The 19,251-nt window shown below is 57.9% G+C and overlaps 2 protein-coding genes and 1 non-coding gene across 4 annotated transcripts; 1 reads left to right on the top strand and 2 right to left on the bottom strand.

Moving 5' to 3' along the window:
* Positions 1–843: 843 nt before the first annotated feature.
* Positions 844–11,991, bottom strand: MED16 (mediator complex subunit 16). 2 transcript variants are annotated; one of them, XM_064396116.1, is made up of 16 exons: positions 11,816–11,991; positions 11,667–11,678; positions 11,474–11,631; positions 9,953–10,060; positions 8,585–8,754; positions 7,649–8,080; positions 6,879–6,984; positions 6,114–6,269; positions 5,678–5,889; positions 4,831–5,037; positions 4,207–4,417; positions 3,889–4,022; positions 3,214–3,406; positions 2,777–2,993; positions 2,249–2,332; positions 844–1,520 (listed from the first exon to the last, which is right to left on the bottom strand). In XM_064396116.1, the coding sequence occupies exons 3-16, from the start codon at positions 11,607–11,609 to the stop codon at positions 1,394–1,396; spliced, it is 2,493 nt and encodes an 830-aa protein (XP_064252186.1). In that variant the 5' UTR covers positions 11,610–11,631; positions 11,667–11,678; positions 11,816–11,991; the 3' UTR covers positions 844–1,393. The 2 variants fall into 2 exon arrangements, with proteins under 2 accessions (XP_064252186.1, XP_064252185.1); XM_064396115.1 differs by having other exon boundaries at positions 11,474–11,678; positions 11,768–11,991.
* Positions 11,992–12,301: 310 nt separating this feature from the next.
* On the top strand, positions 12,302–12,408 carry LOC135284938 (U6 spliceosomal RNA). Its single transcript, XR_010350008.1, has one exon. It is a non-coding gene; the product is annotated as a U6 spliceosomal RNA (small nuclear RNA).
* Positions 12,409–12,499: 91 nt separating this feature from the next.
* R3HDM4 (R3H domain containing 4) lies at positions 12,500–19,170 on the bottom strand. Its single transcript, XM_064396158.1, has 8 exons — positions 18,847–19,170; positions 16,638–16,792; positions 16,390–16,508; positions 15,803–15,926; positions 15,340–15,425; positions 14,364–14,449; positions 14,030–14,085; positions 12,500–13,406 (listed from the first exon to the last, which is right to left on the bottom strand). The coding sequence occupies exons 1-8, from the start codon at positions 18,888–18,890 to the stop codon at positions 13,303–13,305; spliced, it is 774 nt and encodes a 257-aa protein (XP_064252228.1). The 5' UTR covers positions 18,891–19,170; the 3' UTR covers positions 12,500–13,302.
* Between the last annotated feature and the right edge of the window lie 81 nt (positions 19,171–19,251).

Here is a 19,251-nt window from a genome sequence, read left to right as displayed (position 1 = left end):
GCAGGGAGCTCAGGGGGACACGAATGTGTCTCCATCCCCCTGCTCTGCTGCTGTTCCCTGTTCCCAGCCAAACATTAAATAACCCCAAACCTGTTCCATGAGGATCTCACAGAGGGCCTGGTTTGAATTTTACTTACAGGGGAAAAGAGTCTTAATAAGGTGCAGTTTCCTAATTAGCCGTTTGATTGTCCCTAATTACCAGCAGAGCAGAGAGGGGGAGAGGTCTGTGCAGCAGTTACAGCTCTGTGCAGTGAAACATTTGCTGGAGTCGAGGGATGAACTCTGTCACCAGCTCCAGTTCTCAAGAATAATGAAATCATGGCTCCAGAGGGAAAGGAATGTACTAAGACTGGCTCACTCCCCCTCGTGAACTGTCTGTGGGGACCTGGAATTGCTGGCTGGGATGCAGCAGCAGAAGGCTCCAGGTTTATCCCCCTAAGAGCTGCAGGACCCGTGGGAGAGGAGCAGGCCCAGGACTGGGGCTCCCCAGGCACAGCCACGCTGGCTCCAGCAGGTTCTGATTTCCTGTTCAGGGCAGCAGCAGCAGCTGAGGGCAAGGGAGGGCAAAAATCTGAAAGGATTTTGGCTGCACCAGGATGTTCTCTTCTGGTATGCTCAAGTGTCCTGCCCTGCTGAAGCTGGAGGCTTGCACAACCCCAAGGATCTGATGTTTTTTCCTCGAGTGTCCATAAGGTGAACCTTGAAAACATGCATTTCCCCTTTTTCCAGTGATGGTGGTTCCTTTCCTGACAGATGCTCTGGCAGCCCTCCCGTGGCTCCACTGCCCCAGCCCCACACTGGGCAGCCACGTCACACCACAGAAACAAACCACATGCTCCTGTACAAAATCTGGAGAATTTTTATTTACAACAGCAAGAGGCAGAGGCAGGGTTCACTCCAGGCAGCAGCACTCATTCCTGCTCCCATCCAACACTGATGGGCACACAGGAGCCAACTCCTGTCTCAGGAACAAGTTTGCTGAGGGATCAGGAGTGCCCAGCCCACGTGGCACTTCCCAAGCAGCCGGAGGCACAGGATGGGTGTGAGGTACCAGCTGTGCCCCCCTCAGCTGGGACTGTTCTCACCAGCTGCCCCATCACCACTCTGCCCAGGCCAGGGCAGCTGCCAGGACGTTGCTGCTCTGCTGGCACAGACAAAAACACAGCCAGGCTCTCCCTCCTGGGCCCCAAATGAGGGGGAAACCTCTGGCACTCCTCTCCAGCTCTTCCCTAAGAGGCAGAGCCCCCTCAGCTCTGTTTTCCAGCACAGCTCAAGCAAGGACGAGCAGCAGCTTTTGCAGCATGAGGGAGAGGAGCTGCCATGCCCGTGTCCCAAATCCTCTGTGAAGGGAGCCCTGTGCAGCTCTTGGCCCTCACTGCACCCCGGGAAGGGCTCAGGAGTAGCTGAGGGGCATCTTCCTCCAGAGCCCCCCACACAGGCAGTTCTTGATCCAGCGCTGCTCCCACTGCTTCACTGCTGTCACCTTGTTGGGTGACTTCAGCATGGTGACACAGCCACACCTGGGGGGACAGGGACAGTGCAGAGCCAGCACTGCTGGGGAGCTGCATGGATCACACAGGGATACATGTTTCCCACAGCTCCTGTCACCTGCAGGTGACACTTGTGAGCACCAAAACCAGCTGAAACCAGCGAGCAGCAATCCCACTGAGGGCTCTGCTGGAGCTGGAGCCTGGCAAGGAACAGCCCCAGCTGCTGTTTATACATGAAACAACTGACAGTCATCTCACAAAAATGATTGCTACAGAGGCTTTCTATTAAAATCAGTAATTAAAGCTAATTCAATCACATGACTTAGATGGATGCTTGTTCCCTGAGCCATTATCCTGAAATCCAGGCTCTCCCATGAGGGTGGATGAGTAGGGCAGCACGAAATGCAAGCCTGGTGGAAAGATGACCCCAAAATGGGAGCAGGGGCAGTGGGGTGACTCCTCCCTCCAGCCCTGCCATGACCACACAGGTGCTTTGATGACCAGACCACAGAACTGGGCATCACACAAAGGAGTTGCTGTAGGCTCTCCTCCAGGCCAGGTTACTTTAGGAGTTTTATCTGATCTGTTTGATTTTTAACCCAAGGGCCAGGCTACAACAATGCCACTCTGCTGACAATGACATGGGCATCCCATGTCATTGGGGACACCTTAAGCACAGCCCCAACCAGTCTCAGAGAGCTCCTGAAGGACAAGGACAGCCCAACTCCTGCCCAAGCTCCACTGCAAGTGTCACTTACCTGGTACAGGACTTGCATTCCTCTGTGGGGTATGCACCCAGGTGCAGCCGCCTCAGGTGGTCAATTTTGGGCTGTCCAGGGGCCCTGGGGAGGGAGAACAGGACTTTGCTGGAGTGTCACTTTCCATGAGCTGTTCCCAGGACAGGGAGCTGCATCTCACTGGTCAACATGGCAGAGCTTCTGCCCACTTGCCCACCCAGTGCCATGAGATTTGTTTTCACAATGTCACAATTAATCACATTAATTAATGGGGTTTTCCCCCCACCATTTGCTATCACTTTTCAGTACTTAAAATTCCCAGCCCATCACAAACTGAGAAAGGAATTTGAGCAGAGAGGACAAACTGCTCTTGGGTCAGAGCACCAAGGAGACAAGCCAAACCTCAGAGCTGCCAAGACTCCTTCTCTCCATGCACTGACTCAAACAGATCACAGATCAGGCACTGGTATATTTCCCATATATTTCCAGTACATTTCCCTCATAGTTCCCTATTTTTTTTCCCTATTTTGTAATTCCAGGGGTCTGTACCTGACAAAGGCATCGAACTGGGAAGAGACAGTGTGGCCAACGAGCCCAGGAGCCTTCCCAAACTGCAGCCGGACCAGCTGCTTGTTCTGCAGCTTGCTGATGATGCCATCGTTGATGGGCAGCCAGTCAATGTTGGGAATGAGCAGCTGGCTGGGCAGGAGGCAGCACTCATCAATCAGGGCATCATCGGGCTCTGTGATGTGATTTTCCTCACGACCTGCGTGGGAAATGAAGGAAAAAACCCCTGTGACCTTTACAATTCTCCCTCAGAGCTCCAGAGAGATGTGTGCAGCCTCCTCCTCCACTGCCAACTCAGCCTGGAAAACAATAACCTTGGCAAGCTGCACTTGCCCTTTCTCAACGTGCCAGACCCCCTCGGAGTCACGTCCCACCCCACTGCTGCAGGAATTACAGCTCAGGGAACCGGCCACACTCACAGCACAGCCAGAGCTTGGTCAGGAGGCGGAAGAGCAGGGACATGCTGTCCTGGGTGTCCGAGGTAGCCGTGTACACGGGCAGGCAGCTGGGCTTCAGCAGCCCCCAGATGCGGATGACCACCATCAGCTCGCGGAACATGCCCAGGGACGCGCCGTCGCGCAGGAAGCTGTGCCCAGGGCGCACCGGGGAGCCCTGGGGGGACAGAGGCATGGCTGGGGGTGGCACCAGCCTGGCTGGGCTCACAGCACCCTGGGAGGGGCTCACACCAGCCTGGAAGGGGCTCACAGCAGCCCCAGCCACCGCACTGCATGCAGACAGCTCCTGCTTCCAGCAGCGCGCACCCCATGGAATGCGCTGCTGGGGATGGTGACACCTCTGCAGAGCTGCAAGGGGAGGGTTCCCAAATCCTCCCAGGTACTGTGATGGTCACCAGACCCAGATGGGCATGGGAAGGGCCATTCTCTAATTCTGCTGCTCCTTACTCCTCCCCAGTGCCTGTGCTGACAGGGACATGTGGCCCTGTGTGCCCAGCAAAGGGAAACTGGGTCCAGGACTGGCCTTGAAATTGTCCCACAAAGCTACAACACAACATGGGGCACAACGAAGCTCAATCCCCAGCACTGCCCATAGGTGTTTGCGTCCTCTAAGCACGTTCCCAGCACTCCAGGTCTCACCTGGTTGGGAAGGCTGGCCAGCAGGTAGAGCACAAAATCCCCCACCCACTGGATGAGCTGCTGCAGGGACTGCAACGTCGTCATCTCCAGGACAAACTCTTCTGTCTTCAGGTTAATCATCACCTTGTCAATGTCTGGAAGAGAAGCAAGACATTGCCTGGCTCAGGAGGATGGATCCAAACCTCACACCCTCCCTGAGGAGGTCACCCTTGTCCTCCTCCTCAAACCAAATTACTGGGAGACTGTGACACCACGGGGAGCAGTCCAATAATCCCAAACTCTGGGAGGGCAGTGCAGGGTGCTGGGAGCAGTCAGTACCTACATCCGTGATCTTGGAGCAGATCTCGGTGAGCCGGTCCCCGGGGCTCTTGTCAGGGGTGTTGAGGAAGTGTGGGCGCAGCAGCGACTTCAGGGTGCAGCTGATGGCAATGAGGAAGAGCTTGGCGTGGTAGTCACACACACGGGCAATGGTGCTGGAGGAGAGCTTGCACAGGGATGCCTTCATGGCAACAATGCGTGTGGAGAGCACCTGAGCCACGGGGAAACGCAGCAAAAGGCACAAAAAAAGGCAGGAATTAGCATAAGCTCATTAGAGCTGCTGCTGCTGTATTCTCTGCTCTCCCTTTCTGCTGCAGGAGTGACAGGAGCAGTGAATGCCATGCACGTGAGCGCTGTGCTGGGCACGTGCTGCTGCTCCCAGAATCTGCCAAAAATAGATTTCACCACCTCACCCCAAGTTTCTAGCAGCTACGACCCTGCTAATATCAGGGAAAGTGAACGCTGCTGACATGGAAGCTCTTCCCAGCTCCATCACTGCCCGAGCAGGGCACTCACAGAGCACAGCCAGGCAGAGCCACCCATGTCCTGAGGACTGGCACTGGCTGTTCCTCACTCCAAGTCCCCCATGCCCACCCTGGGAGTGAGCCCAGAGCTCCCACCCACCTGCTGCAGGGCTGCATTCTGACGCATGTACTCCTCGTGCAGCTTCTCCACCAGGTTCTGCACCATGCTGGGCTGGACGTGCAGCAGGATGTCCCACCAGTCGTAGCCAGTCACCATGCAGTACTCCAGCAGGAACAGCAAGTGCCTCAGGGACATGTTCATGTCCAGCACGTGGCCCATGGAGGGGGAGATGCGAAGCATGCTCAGCTTGAAGGGAGGAACCAAAGGGAAACTTCAGGAGAGGGCTTGAAATTGTCCCACAAAGCTACAACACAATGGGGCCCAATGAAGCTCAATCTTGATCTAGTGACAGTTTCTGCACTGATGGGATACATCCCTTTCCAATATGGATCTCACAGCTGGAATTCCCAGTGTTTCCTGAGCAACCCATCACCCCTGAGAGAGCCTGGCTGAGAAACAACCCCACCATATGATACAGGGTCTCCTCGAGCCAGCTCTTATAAGCTCTTGGAGATTTATACCACACCCGAGATAGCTCAGCCACAGAATCAGCAGGATGGCTTCTGTGGCAGTGCTGGAAACAGAAAAGTTTTCATAAAAGGCAAAATAACAAAGCTCTTTACAGAGAAAAACCGAGCCAGGGCAAGAGTCTCTTGCGCCTGGTAAAACACCTCACAAAAGCCATTAGTTTCTTTGTTCTCTTCTTTTTCTAGTAAATTGCTTAGGCTGGACCTTTTGGCTTCTGTCCAGCTGGCTATCCTTAAGTTTGAGGTGAAGTCCCCAAGGTCCTGCGAGGAGAGAAACTTCTGGGCCTTTTTCCTTTTTTAGGAGACAAAGAATAACTTTGTCAGGGGGCACATCCCTACATCCAACAGAGAGCACCAACCTTCCCGTGACTGTCCACACCAGCCAGGGCCAGTGATGTCCAGGAGAGCTGCATGGCCTTGAAGTGCACCAGGGGCCCAGTGGTGCGTGGGCGCTTGAGGGCCGGCTCGTCCACGGGGCGCTGCGAGGAGGAGCCGTAGAACACGGCCATCATCTGCAGGGACAGCCGGTGCACGATGTGGACACTGCCATCATGGAAAGCCAAGGCCAGGCCTGGGGACAGGACACAAGGGAGGCTGGGAAACAGCTCCTCCCAGTGTGGCCACCACTGAAGCCCATGGGGAAGCCAAAGGGCTGGGGGCTCACAGCATTTCACAGCCTCTTCCCACAGCGGTGAAAGTTTTCCCTCAGCATTCCACGTGTTTTACTTCAGCTGCAGCTCAGGTGGTGAAATTCCAAACAAAAGTCACACGTTTAGGATGAATACAACTCCTTACCCAGTCCAGGGAAGAACTTGGTGTCATTTGCCACCTTCAGGTCGGTGTTGGTCAGGGAGATTGGCAGCTTGGGCAGCGCCACGGCCGACACCCGGTCCAGGTCGTTGGTGGCAGACAGGATCCGCCACTTGAGGATCATGGGCTGCTTGTCTCCCACTGGGGAAAACAGGCAAATGAGTGAGAATTTTGTCCCACAGAGATCAGAAAATCTGCCCCTCATTTCTGCCCAGGCACTGGTATATTTCCCATGTATTTCCAGTATGTTTCCCTCATAGTTCCCTGTTTTTTTCCTGAGTTATACAAACAACGTGTTTTGCTAAATCTCTCTTGATGGGAAGCTCTGCTGCGGGTGACTAAGATCCTTATACACAATAATCCTTTAGATTTCACCAAACAAACTGCCCTGATTAATTCTGTTTTATCTGAGATCAGGTGAAGCCCAGGCAGCCAGAGCAGGGGATTAATCAGGCTCTGCTGCTCAGTCCTGGTCCTTTGGGAGCTTTTGCTCCACTGGTGGCAGGAAGGGTGGCTGTGCAGCAAAACACAAAAAATTATTTAAAAATCTTTTATGAAGCGAAAGCAACAACCAAATCCCTTCCTGGAAACAGGAAGTTGCTGCCTACAATGCAAATGGACAAAATGGACTGAGAACACCTGAAAATAAACATGAGTAATCCCAGATATAGGATAATGGATGTGAGAAACTGCTGCTTTTTCCCTCAGACCAAGCTCCTATTCTAGAGAGTGCCCAGAGCAGACACTTACCCACAGGAGAGATTTGCTGGAAGATGTTGTTGACAGGCAGGCCCTCCTTCCTCAGGGACCAGCACTCCACAATGCTGTTGTTTTGGTTGGAAGCACAAAGCAGCACCTGTGGAACAGAACCCACCCACCACAAGCATCACAACAGGGAGGACACTGCCCTGGTCATTCCCACCCTCCATTTCCAGGGTCCTGCTCTGGTCATTCCCACCCTCCATTTCCAGGGTCCTGCCCTGGTCATTCCCACCCTCCATTTCCAGGGTCCTGCCCTGGCCATTCCCCCACCCTCCATTTCCAGGGTCCTGCCCTGGTCATTCCCCCCCTCCATTTCCAGGGTCCTGCCCTGGCCATTCCCCCACCCTCCATTTCCAGGGTCCTGCCCTGGTCATTCCCCCACTCCATTTCCAGGGTCCTGCCCTGGTCATTCCCCCACTCCATTTCCAGGGTCCTGCCCTGGTCATTTCCAGGGTCCTGCTCTGGTCATTCCCCCCCTCCATTTCCAGGGTCCTGCCCTGGTCATTCCCCACCTTCCATTTCCAGGGTCCTGCCCTGGTCATTCCCCACCTTCCATTTCCAGGGTCCTGCCCTGGTCATTCCCCCCCTCCATTTCCAGGGTCCTGCTCCAAAAGCAGAGGATCAAACCAGCGCGAGGTGAACTCCCTAATCCCAGCTGCACCAGAAGGGCTGCTAGCAATGCCAAAATTATTGCAGGACATGCTGGCCACCTCCAGCCCTCTGAGGAAAGCCAGGTGGAGCAAAGAGCAGCTGCCCACCTGCTCTGACATGTCCCGAGCCAGGAACTTGAGGTGGGTGATGGCCGGGTACTTGTCCTTGCGCGCGGGGTCGGTGGTGCAGCGCATGAAGAGCGACGGCAGGATCTCGGTGTCGATCTTGCACTTCTCGTTCACCACGCTGACACACACCTTGTAGAACTGCACGGGGGATGTGCTGCTGCCATCAGAGGTGGCCACCACGATGTTGCCCCCGCCCGTGAAGGCGACGTCGGCCAAGGCCACGCGGCAGCGCAGGCGGCACAGGCTCTCGGTGGCCGTCAGCACCTGCCCGTTGGGCTTCAGCAGGGACACGGTGACCAGCCCGCTGATGGTCACAGCAATCCAGCCCTCCATGGGCTTCCCGCCAAACAGAGTCAGCGACGGGGAGAACTTCACCCGGGAAAACTTCTCGCCGAAGTTGGAGGCTCCAGACTGTAAGAAAAGTGAGCAAGAGCGAAGTGTTGGCGGCCAAAATTTGTGCCCGTGGAGCTCTTCTGGTGGGAGAGGGGCAGGATTGATGTGGGATGTCACAGGAGGTAAAAAAACACAAGGAGGGAAGTTGTGCTTGGCAGCTTTGGGCTTTCAGAGTCTGCAGGATCACAGAGGTTTCCAAACCAGGAGCTCATCTCTGTGCACAAATCCCCTGATCAAACCTTGGCACCCTGAATGCATTTCCTCTGAATCACCACTGCTGAGGAAAGAACTGCTCTATCTGCATGTTCCTGCCTGGAACTGAGGTACCAGACTGAGGGAGACACATCTGAAACACCAAAAGGCTCCAACCCCCCTGAGAATTCAGCAGCAACCAGGAATCTGACTTCTCTTTGACTGGAAAACCTTCCTAAGGCCACAAGAGAACACAGGCAGGATCCTGAGCTCTCTGCCCACACCTGAGCCACAGCTCCAGCCCAGACCCCTGAGGAAGCTGAGACAAACCTTCTCCACGTGCAGAGCCAGCTTGACACCATTGTGCAGCCAGGACAGGGCCACCACGGGGTCCCCCTCCACCACGCTGCCCACCGTGTTCTCCCAGCTGTTGGCCAGGTGATCTGTCATGCTCCAGCACTTGATGTGGCCATCAGCATCTGCCGAGAGCAGCCTGGAGCCTGTGACAGTGACACTGCATGAGGACAGGGGAGACAGCCAAAACCCCCCAGGAATCACAGCCTGGGTCCTGTGACAGTGACACTGCATGAGGACAGGGTGGGGGACAGCCAACACCCCTAGGGAATCACAGCCTGGGGCCTGTGACAGTGACACTGCATGAGGACAGGGGGGACAACCAAAACCCCCCAGGAATCACAGCCTGGGGCCTGTGACAGTGACACTGCATGAGGACAGGGGGGACAGCCAACACCCCCAGGAATCACAACCTGGAGCCTGTGACAGTGACACTGCATGAGGACAGGGTGGGGGACAGCCAACACCCCCAGGGAATCACAGCCTGGAGCCTGTGACAGTGACACTGCATGAGGACAGGGTGGGGGACAGCCACACCCCCAGGGAATCACAGCCTGGGGCCTGTGACAGTGACACTGCATGAGGACAGGGTGGGGGACAGCCAACACCCCCAGGGGATCACAGGCTGGGGCCTGTGACAGTGACACTGCATGAGGACAGGGGGAACAACCAAAACCCCCCAGGAATCACAGCCTGGGGCCTGTGACAGTGACACTGCATGAGGACAGGGGGGGACAGCAAAAACCCCCTAGGGAATCACAGCCTGGAGCCTGTGACAGTGACACTGCATGAGGACAGGGGGGACAGCCAACACCCCCAGGAATCACAGCCTGGAGCCTGTGACAGTGACACTGCATGAGGACAGGGGGGAAACAACCAAAACTCCCCAGGGAATCACAGCCTGGGGCCTGTGACAGTGACACTGCATGAGGACAGGGGGGACAGCAAAAACCCCCCAGGAATCACAGCCTGGAGCCTGTGACAGTGACACTGCATGAGGACAGGGGGGAAACAACCAAAACCCCCCAGGAATCACAGCCTGGGGTCTGTGACAGTGACACTGCATGAGGACAGGGGGGACAGCAAAAACCCCCCAGGGAATCACAGCCTGGGGCCTGTGACAGTGACACTGCATGAGGACAGGGGGGAAACAACCAAAACTCCCCAGGGAATCACAGCCTGGGGTCTGTGACAGTGACACTGCATGAGGACAGGGGGGGAAACAGCCAAAACCCCCCAGGAATCACAGCCTGGGGCCTGTGACAGTGACACTGCATGAGGACAGGGGGCAATCAAACCCCCCCAGGGGAGGGACACGGTGACAGGGACAGGGAGCCAGCCCACCTGACTGATCCCACTCCAGACACGTGATGACCTCAGAGTGGCCCGAGTTCACGGAGTAGACGTCCCAGGGGTGCTCGGTGTCGATGATGTGAACCATGTGGGTGAGATCTGTGTGAACACACCAGTGACTCCTGCCCCTTGGCACTGCTCCTGGGCCTCAGCTGAGGCAGGGAGGGCACCAAATATTGGACAGAAATGATTTGGGGCACCAAATATTGGATAGAAATGATCTGGGCATCAAATATTTGATAGAATGATTTGGGCACCAAATATTTGATAGAAATTATCTGGGCATCAAATATTGGATAGAAATGATCTGGGTATCAAATATTGGATAGAAATTACTTGGGCATCAAATATTTGATGGAAGTGATTTGGGGCATCAAATATTTGATAGAAATTATTTGGGCATCAAGTATTGGATAGAAATTATTTTGGGCATCAAATATTGGATAGAAATTACTTTGGCATCAAATACTTAATAGAAATGATTTGGGCATCAAATATTTGATAGAAATGATCTGGGCATCAAATATTGGATAGAATTTATTTTGGGCATCAAATACTTGATAGAAATGATTTGGGCATCAAATATTGGATAAAAATTATCAGGGCATCAAATATTGGATAGAAATTATTTGGGCATCAAATATTGGATAAAAATTATTTGGGGCATCAAATATTTGATAGAAATTATCTGGGCATCAAATATTTGATGGAAGTGATTTGGGGCATCAAATATTTGATAGAAATTATTTGGGCATCAAGTATTGGATAGAAATTATTTTGGGCATCAAATATTGGATAGAAATGATTTGGGGCATCAAATATTTGATAGAAATTATCTGGGCATCAAATATTTGATGGAAGTGATTTGGGCATCAAATATTTGATAGAAATTATTTGGGCATCAAGTATTGGATAGAAATTATTTTGGGCATCAAATATTGGATAGAAATGATTTGGGGCATCAAATATTTGATAGAAATTATTTGGGCATCAAATATTTGATGGAAGTGATTTGGGCATCAAATATTTGATGGAAGTGATTTGGGCATCAAATACTTGATAGAAATGATTTGGGGCATCAGATATTGGATAGAAATTATTTGGGCATCAAGTATTGGATAGAAATTATTTGGGCATCAAATATTTGATAGAAATGATTTGGGCATCAAATATTTTATAAAAATGATTTGGGGCATCAAATACTTGATAGAAATGATTTGGGCATCAAGTATTGGATAGAAATGATCTGGGCATCAAATATTGGATATAAATTATTTGGGCATCAAATATTTGATAGAAATGATTTGGGGCAGGGCTGGGAGCTCAGTGAGGGGCAGACACGGTGTGAGCCTGCTCCTGGCTCAGGGAAACAACCACCCCAGGGAGACACTGCAGGGCTGGGGCATGAAGGAAAAGGAGCAGCCGGGAGCTGCCGGGGCAGGGCAGGGCTCGTGCCCGGCGGACCCCGGCCGCTCCCGGGGCACCGGGAGCCGCTCCGGGGGCTCGCCGTACCTTTCTCCTCCTCATTGCGGAGGTCGGTGGTGAAGGCGATGAGGTTGCGGCAGGACCAGGCGCACACCAGCGGGATGGAGGGACAGTGGTTGCTCTTGGGCTTCTTCTCCCACTCGCACACGTAGGCCAGGTCCATCCCGCCGGGACACCGGACACGGGACACCGGACACCGGACACGGGACACCGGACACGGACAGCCTCGGTCCTGCTGGGGCAACACAACGCCGCTCACACCGGGAACCCCAGCCTCAGGAGCCACAGAGGGGCGCACAGGACACGGGGACAGCCCCGCACCGGGAGAGGCCGCGGCGGCCCCGGGGGGAGCGGCCCGCCGGTACCGACCCTACGGCGGGCCGGAGCGTCCTGGGCACGGACTGGGGGAGGTGCCGGGGGTTCTCGGGGCTGGCGGGAAGGCCTCGGAGGGGCTCGGGGCTGGCGGGAAGGCCTCGGAGGGGCCCGGCTGGCACCGGCGGTCCCGGGCCCGGCCCGGCCGCACGCACCGGCGCCGCCGCCGCTGCCAGGACCCGCGGCTGCCCGCGCCGCGCCTGCGCCGCGCGCTCAGGCACTGCCGCGGACACCCCAGAGAGAGCCGCGTCGTGGCTCATTAGCATAACCAACTACCCAGAACGCACCGCGCAGGGCTCGCGAACACAACCGGCGGATTTTGGACATTTTAGGGAAAAACTGGGCAAAATTGGGGACAAAAAGATAGATAAACACTCGAGGCGACTAATTCTGCGTTCAATATCGAACCACATCGCAGTCACCCTATCGGGAATATTTTGTGTTTGTAAGGCTTTAAATAGCGCTGCGGGCTCCGTGCAGTTCGTGCTCGCTTCGGCAGCACATATACTAAAATTGGAACGATACAGAGAAGATTAGCATGGCCCCTGCGCAAGGATGACACGCAAATTCGTGAAGCGTTCCATATTTTTCGCACCTCCCCGCACCCGCATTTTCCCCCCCGAGCCCACCCCCCATACCCAGAGACCCCCCCCTCAACCTCACCCCCACGGAGACACAGAGCCGGAGCAGGGGAGCACCGTTTTTATTGTTCCTGAACGTGCCCACAGCGGCGAAGGAGGCGCGAGGGGCTCCCCAGGGTCTGGGGGTGCCCACGGTTAATGGCACTCGGTGGCATCGCGGGACACAGCAACCCTTGGCACACGCCAGCGACACGGGGGGGCACACACAGCGACCCCCGAAACGCCCCATTTTTGGGGGGGGGGCAGCTGTGGAAAAGCAGAGCCCCAAAGCGGGCTGCACCCCTCCAGCACACACACACACACACACACACACACACACATGTAAATACCCACACACGTGATAAAAAACACAAGCTATATTACACTTAAAAACCAGCCCCGTGGTGCGGGCAGGGCACAGGGGCGCGGGGGGTAAAAAAAAACCACCCGGAGATCCCCACACGCCCCTGGCGGGCTCGGGGCTGCGGGAACGCGGCAGCCCCGGGGCTCTGCCGCCGCCTCAGCCGTGGCTCAGCAGCCGCCGGGAGCTGCTTCACCGCGGAAAAATCCGCACCGACATGCGGAAAAATCCGGACCGACATGGCCCCGCCAGCGTCAGCGCCGCGGCGAGGCTGGCCCCGCCTGATTATTCTTAAAAACACCTGGGTTATAAATAAACACACAAGAGAGTTCCAGGAGGGTTGTGAGGGGAGCGGGGAGGGCGAGGGGCGCCTGCCGCGCTCCCCGCACGCACCCCAGGGCACGGCCGCGCACCCCCGGCCTGGAGCGGCTGCTGGAGCGGGGGGGAAAGGCCGAGGAAGGTCCGGGAGGGGCTGCAGGAGGGGCAGGGCAGCCGCGGGGGCATCAGCTCATCTGCCCCAGGTAGTCTGAGAGCAGCAGCTCCGGGGGCAGGAACACGCGGTGTTTGTTGCTCACTTTCATCTGACGCTTCCCTTCGATGTCCGAACCTGCGGGTGGGGATGGAGAGGTCAGCACAGCGCTGTTCCCCCCTCGGGGGGGTCTCCAACGCGGCGTCCCCAGCCCTCCCCTCCTCCCTGGGGCTCCCGGGGAGTGCAGGCTCCCATTTTCTGTCCCCACGGGCTCGCTCCCCCTCATTAGCGCTCAGGCTGATTGCCACTGGCAGCTCCTAATGAAACGCTGGGCAGCAGAGCTCCTCTGGAGGGATGGAGCCTGATTCCATCCCTGCCCTGGCAACAAAACCTTTGGGGATGCCCAGGGCAGTACGAGAGCACGGCTGATCCCTGGGAGGAGGAAGCAGCTGCTGGAGAGGGAACCCCACGAGCAGATTCTTGCTCTGCACCACCCAAATTTCCCCTCAGAGCTGGGTCTGGCTGAGCCCTGGGTGTGTGGCTGCAGGCAGAGCTGGTGACCACGGGCCAGGGAGCTGCAGGAATTGGTGGGGAAGCAGCAGTGGGGTGGGACTGTGGGGTTATCTGTGAGCCCCAGGGCGAGGTGGGGCCGGGGGAAGGAAAAGGCTGAGCTGGGGAGGACAGATAGTGATGGAGGGAAGGGGAAAAACAAAAACAAAATCAAAACCAAAACTAAAACCAAGCGGACACACGGCTCTTACTGGCAGAGACGAGATCCATGTACTGGCAGAGGGCGTGGAGCAGGAGCCGCTCAAAGCTGGGGGACAGGGGACAGGGTTAGAGCCTGAGCAGTGTGCCCCACAGCCCGCCCTGCCCTCCGTCCTCCCGGGCACCCACAGAGCAGACAAAGTGCTCAGGGATCCATCCCCACGGGCCTCCCTCCCCCCGGGGCTCCACGGGGACCAGGCCAGCTGGGGGTCCCCAGGTGGAGACCCAGGCCCGGCTGAGGGGAGGCCAAGGGGTGTCCTGTGCTCCCAAAGCCCCTCCACAGCCCGGGGCAGCCCTGGGGCACAGGGCCCTGAGATGGGGAAATACCTGTTATCCATCAGAGCCGTGTAGACAGAGTGGGGGGTGACAGAGAAGAAGGCCAGCAGCTCCTCCTCCAGCCCCTCCAGCGTGCCCTGCGAGGAGAGGCAGGGGCTCAGCGAGGCAGGGACAGTGGTGGGCACAGCCCTGGCACAAATGACTCCCCAGGGATTGCTGCCAGCAGCTCCTGGGCAAGTTAACTGGGTGGGAGCCAGCAGGGAGAGGAGACATGCCCCATCTCCAGCCCCTGAGGCAGGGAAGGATCCAGCTCCTGCCAACTCCACGCTGTGTGTGCCAAGGGCTGGCACCATCCCTCGTGTTCACAGCAGCCAGGGGAGCCTCGTGCCTCCCAACAGCCAAAGCTCAGTGCTCTGCTGCTCTGCAGAGCTCTGTGACCCCAGAGACCAGCAGCACGCGTGTCTCGTTTGAGGACAAACAAGGCAGGGGGCAGGAGGAGCCCAGGCTGCATTGAGAGGCTCTAATTAGCACCAGGAAAAAACAAACAGAGCCCCACGGAGCAGAGGGAGCAGGGAGCCAGCACCCCCAGGGCTGGTAGAGCAAGTGTCTGGGCAGGCAGGGCAGGGCTGCACTCACCTCCCTCCTCCCTGCTCAGCAGTTGGTGCACTTTTACCCCATTGAAAATACAATAAACATGCCCCAAATAGCCTTGTCTGGGCCACTGTGAAGACCCCAAAGGCTCCACTGCTGTCCCCATGCACAAGCACACTCAGTTTCACCTGTCACTGCACAGAGACTGGGAAACAACCACTAAAAAAAGCCCTGTAGCTGCCAGAAAAATCTCAGCTGAGCCAGGAAACCCCATCTGCTGGGAGCCGCGTGTCTGTCTGGGCTCACACGAGCACCACACAGAGCACGTTCCCGGGAGCTCCCCCGAAATCTGGCACTGCCCTGCACAGCCAGGGCACGGCTCTGGGGACGTGGCCGTGGAGGGAGCCCTGCCAGCCCCTGCAGACCCCCAGCTCACCATGGGGATCCGGCCCCGCTTCAGGGTGGCGCGCAGGTGGCGGCTGATGCGCTGGAAGCACTCCTGGGGGGTGTAGGCTGGCAGCTCTGGAGAAGGGAGAGGGGATTTGGGCACAGCTCACAACCCCAGAACCCACAGTGTCACCTTTCAGGAGGAGCCAGCGTTCCTCCCCGTCACAGTCACCCCTAAAAAGCAATGCCCTCCCCAGCACAGGAGGTTCAGGGGTGCAGGGGTTTGGGGTGTGACATCAGGGGATGCTGTGCCCCTCATCCCAGCCACTTCTGGCTCCCACAAACCCTCCCTGGTCCACGGTGGGGGTCCATAACCCCCCAGTGCCACACCCAGGGGTGGGCTCAGGCATCCCCTGGCCCCACCACTGACAGGGAGTGGGTGCAGCCCTCCCAGAATGTACACAAGGAAGGGAAGGGAGAGGCTGTCCCCACCCTGCGTCCCCTCCCAGCACCTTTCCACTTGTCTTCATTCTTGACAGGCAGCTTCCTCCTGTGCTTCTTCCTGGCCTCCTCCTCCAGGTAGAGCAGGACCCGCTCCTGCTCCTCTCCCGAGCGGTTCATGAAGTCGTTCCAGATCTGACACCAGAAGCCACCAAACCCCACTGCAGAGCTCCGTGGGGAGCAGCTGGCAGTGCACGGCCACCCAGGGCCCCTCCCCACACCCCGCCAGCCCCCTCCTCACCCTCTTGTCCCCGAGTGCCACACCAGGAGAGGGCACGTTTCAAAACACCCGGTACAGGGCCAGCGTGAGGCAACAGGGGTTGGGCAAGGGGCTCGTGCCAGAGGAAGTGCTGCAGCTCACCAGGCTGCAGCCACAACTCTCCACGAGAGGATCTGCCTGGAAATTCCCCCCACCCCGTGGGCCACAGGACCCCATCACCCCCTTGGCACCCATGGCATCAGATCCCAGCCTGACACCAGACCAGGCAGAAGCTGCGGTGCAGCAGCTCAGGCCAGGGAGGCAGAGGGATGGAGGAGTGAACTACAAGCATGGCATGCCACGCCAGTGTCCCCAAGCCAGTGGGGTGGCTGTGCCCACCTCCACGTAGGTCTCATTGTTGCAGGCCTCGGTGAAGATGCTGGGGGTGGCCGAGTGGCTGAGCTCTCCCTCGTCGCTCCCGCAGTCGTCCTGCTCCAGAAGTGTCATCAGGTACCGAGCTGGGGCGAAAAGCAAATCCTGAGAGGGGGGGAAGCACCTCCAGAGAGGCCCCTTGCCCCCAGAACATCCCTGCCTGCCACACAGCTCAGGGGAGGTTGCCCTGGGGAAGAACCCTGCCTGGTCCTTACTGTTCTCCAGCCTCTGGAGGCTCTTGCGGCCCTTGGCGCGCGGGATGAGGTCGGAGTTGCGGATGGCTTTGTTGATGTAGTACTGCTTCCTCTTGGACGGCGAGAACCGCTTGGACGGGGAGTCCTCCAGCAGGGGCAGGCAGTCCTCGATCCTCCTGGGGGGCACGGCAGGAGGGGTGAGCCCGGCTGAGGGGCCTGGGGCAGCCACAGCGGCGCGAGGATGGGGGGACACGGGGCACCAGAGCATCAGTGCCGCTGTTCCTGCAGGTGGCACCGCATCCTCCCGCGGGACCTGTCCCCCTCGGGTCACCGTCACCTCCAAGGGCTGCCTCTGCTCTAAGCAGCTGTGTGTCAGCACTGGGAGGGCCAGGTAATTAACCTGGGTAATTAACCTGGGCAATTAATCACGCCACACAGGAAGAAAAATGATGGATACATTCCTGCTGGGCCCCTGGTGCAGCTCATCCTGAGTGGGCTGGCACCAACCCTGGCACTCCTTGTGGAGGGCAGCAGGAACACCACCCCAGCTCCTGGGGGCACCCAAGGGTGCTCTGTTCACAACACGGCCAGGGCGTTGCTTAGTCACAGGCACAGCTTAGGAATGACCATAAAACTGAGGCATTTATGGGAAAATGAAGCCACACCACGAGCGAGAAGCTGGCTGGGTGCTGAGCGCAACTGCCTGGGTTTCAAAGTTTACTAAACACCAGAGACAGGAAGTTTCACTGCCTTCACTTGCAAAGAAGCTTCCCCTCAGGTTTGTGTGGGTTTCCTTTAGCACAGCAGAAGGTGGGGGAGAAAACCAACACCCCTGAAACAACCCCCAGGACGAGGAGCTGCAGCACGGCTGCACAGAGTGACCACAGCTTCCCTGGCCTTGCTCCATCCACAGGGCCGTGTCCCCACCGTGTCCCCTCCTTTCCAGCTTTCTGGGCCCCATGGGAGCCCCAATCCTGCAATCAGGTCCTGACAGAGCTGACCTGGGCACAGGGCAGAGCAGGTTGTGCTGTCCGATTGCAGCCCGGGCTAACAGCCAGCTGCCCATCCTTGCCAAAACATTGATTTTTTTTTTTCCCCTTTCCTTGCATGGGGGAAATCCCCTTTCCTTGCATGGGGGTGGTTGTTTTTTTACCCCCCACCAGTACCCAAGACTGTATCACAGTCTTGGGTACTGGTGGGGGGTAAAAACACAACCACCCCCTTCCAGGCTGGAGAGAAAACCGTGGCAAAGGTGGGCTTGGAAAGAATAAAAGAGACTCAGGTATCAAGGCAATGCCCAGAGGACGGGTGGGGAGCAGTAACCCAACCTGCCAGAGCGAGCAGCCAGGGCTGGTGGATCAAGTTGTGATACAAAGACGGTTACAAAAACCTGAACAAACAGACGGAGTCACCTTACGCTGGCCCCAGCCCGGGGGGTTGAGCACACAGCTGCGAGCCCGGCACTCCCTGGGGCCAGCACAGCCCCAAAAGAGATGTCACAACCCAGGGTGGGAGCACCCCCGGGACCCCCGAGCCCCGTGGCTGGGAGGGGACCAGGCTGAGCCACACTCCCCTCTCCTCCTGAAGCCTCCAGGGCTGCTCCTGGCTGCCCCGGTGCCCGGCACTGCCACGTCTGCCCTGGCACTGCCACCTCCGCCCAGTGCCAGCCTGGAGGTTCACAGGGGACAGCGACCTCGGCCACAGGGAGTGACCGGGACGAGAATCTGAGTCAGGGTCCCGTGCCAGGCTGAGATGGGACCCCAGGACAGGTCATTGCTGGGGGACCACAGCAAACCAACCCCGGGGCACCGGGCCCGGCAGCTCCGGGGACACCGGAGCACGAACAGACCCGCGGCTGCTCCTCCCCGTCCCCTTCCCGGGCAGGGAAGAGGAACCTGTTCTGTGCCGGGGGATAAATGATGTTGCTGTCATTTTCCCTTTGGCAGCTCCGTCCCGCAGCGCCCCGAGCCCCCGGTACACCCCGGTAGGAGCGGGGAGGCTCCAGCCCACCTCCGGTGACCGGAGCACCGTGACCTCGAGGGGATAAACGCTAATTACAAGGCTCATTACGCCGGTGCCGGGCTCGGCTCTGACACCGCCCCCGGGGCCGGGGAGCTGGGGACGGGCGGTCCCGGGAGGCGCCGCCGCTGCCCGCCCGCACCGACAGCCCGGGGCGCTCCTGCCCGCACCGACCGCCCCACGGCCCGCCCGGCCCCGGGCCCGCACTCACGGGAACGGCTCCTCGGGGCCCGCGCCGCCCCGCAGCACCACCATGGCGCGCCGGGACCGGGATCGGGACTGGGATCGGAACCGGGACGGTGAGCGGAACCGGGAGCGGCGCCGCGCTCCGCCTCCCGCACCCCCGGCCCGTACCGGCGGCACCGGGCCCGGCACCGCCCGCTGGAAGTGACGTCACGGGGGCGGGGGCACGGGAACCCCGCCCCGGGCGTCGCGGGAGGTGGGGCACCGGGGGTGCTTCGGGGAGCCCCTGCAACCGGGGCTCGGCGGCTGCCGGACCCCATTAACCCCGCGTGAATCCCTGTTGTCCCCCGTTAACTCCCCCGTTAATCCCCGTGAGCCTCCAGTTAACCCCCGTTAGAGCCGCGTTAGCCTCCGTTAACCCCCGTTAAACCCC

Source organism: Passer domesticus, chromosome 21, assembly GCF_036417665.1.
Source record: "Passer domesticus isolate bPasDom1 chromosome 21, bPasDom1.hap1, whole genome shotgun sequence".
Lineage (NCBI taxonomy): Eukaryota > Metazoa > Chordata > Aves > Passeriformes > Passeridae > Passer > Passer domesticus.
This window is presented reverse-complemented; position numbering and strand designations above follow the sequence as displayed.

Coding starts and splice junctions, on each gene's coding strand:
- MED16 (XM_064396115.1), bottom strand. CDS start 11,609: ATGGACCTGGCCTACGTGTGCGAGTGGGAGAAGAAGCCCAAGAGCAAC. Junction 4,023..4,206: donor CTCCAAGATCACGGATGTAG/GTACTGACTGCT, acceptor CTTCTCTTCCAG/ACATTGACAAGGTGATGATT. Junction 3,407..3,888: donor TGGCCAGCCTTCCCAACCAG/GTGAGACCTGGA, acceptor CTGTCCCCCCAG/GGCTCCCCGGTGCGCCCTGG.
- R3HDM4 (XM_064396158.1), bottom strand. CDS start 18,890: ATGGTGGTGCTGCGGGGCGGCGCGGGCCCCGAGGAGCCGTTCCC. Junction 15,927..16,389: donor ACAATGAGACCTACGTGGAG/GTGGGCACAGCC, acceptor TTCTGGTGTCAG/ATCTGGAACGACTTCATGAA. Junction 15,426..15,802: donor GAATGAAGACAAGTGGAAAG/GTGCTGGGAGGG, acceptor TCCCTTCTCCAG/AGCTGCCAGCCTACACCCCC.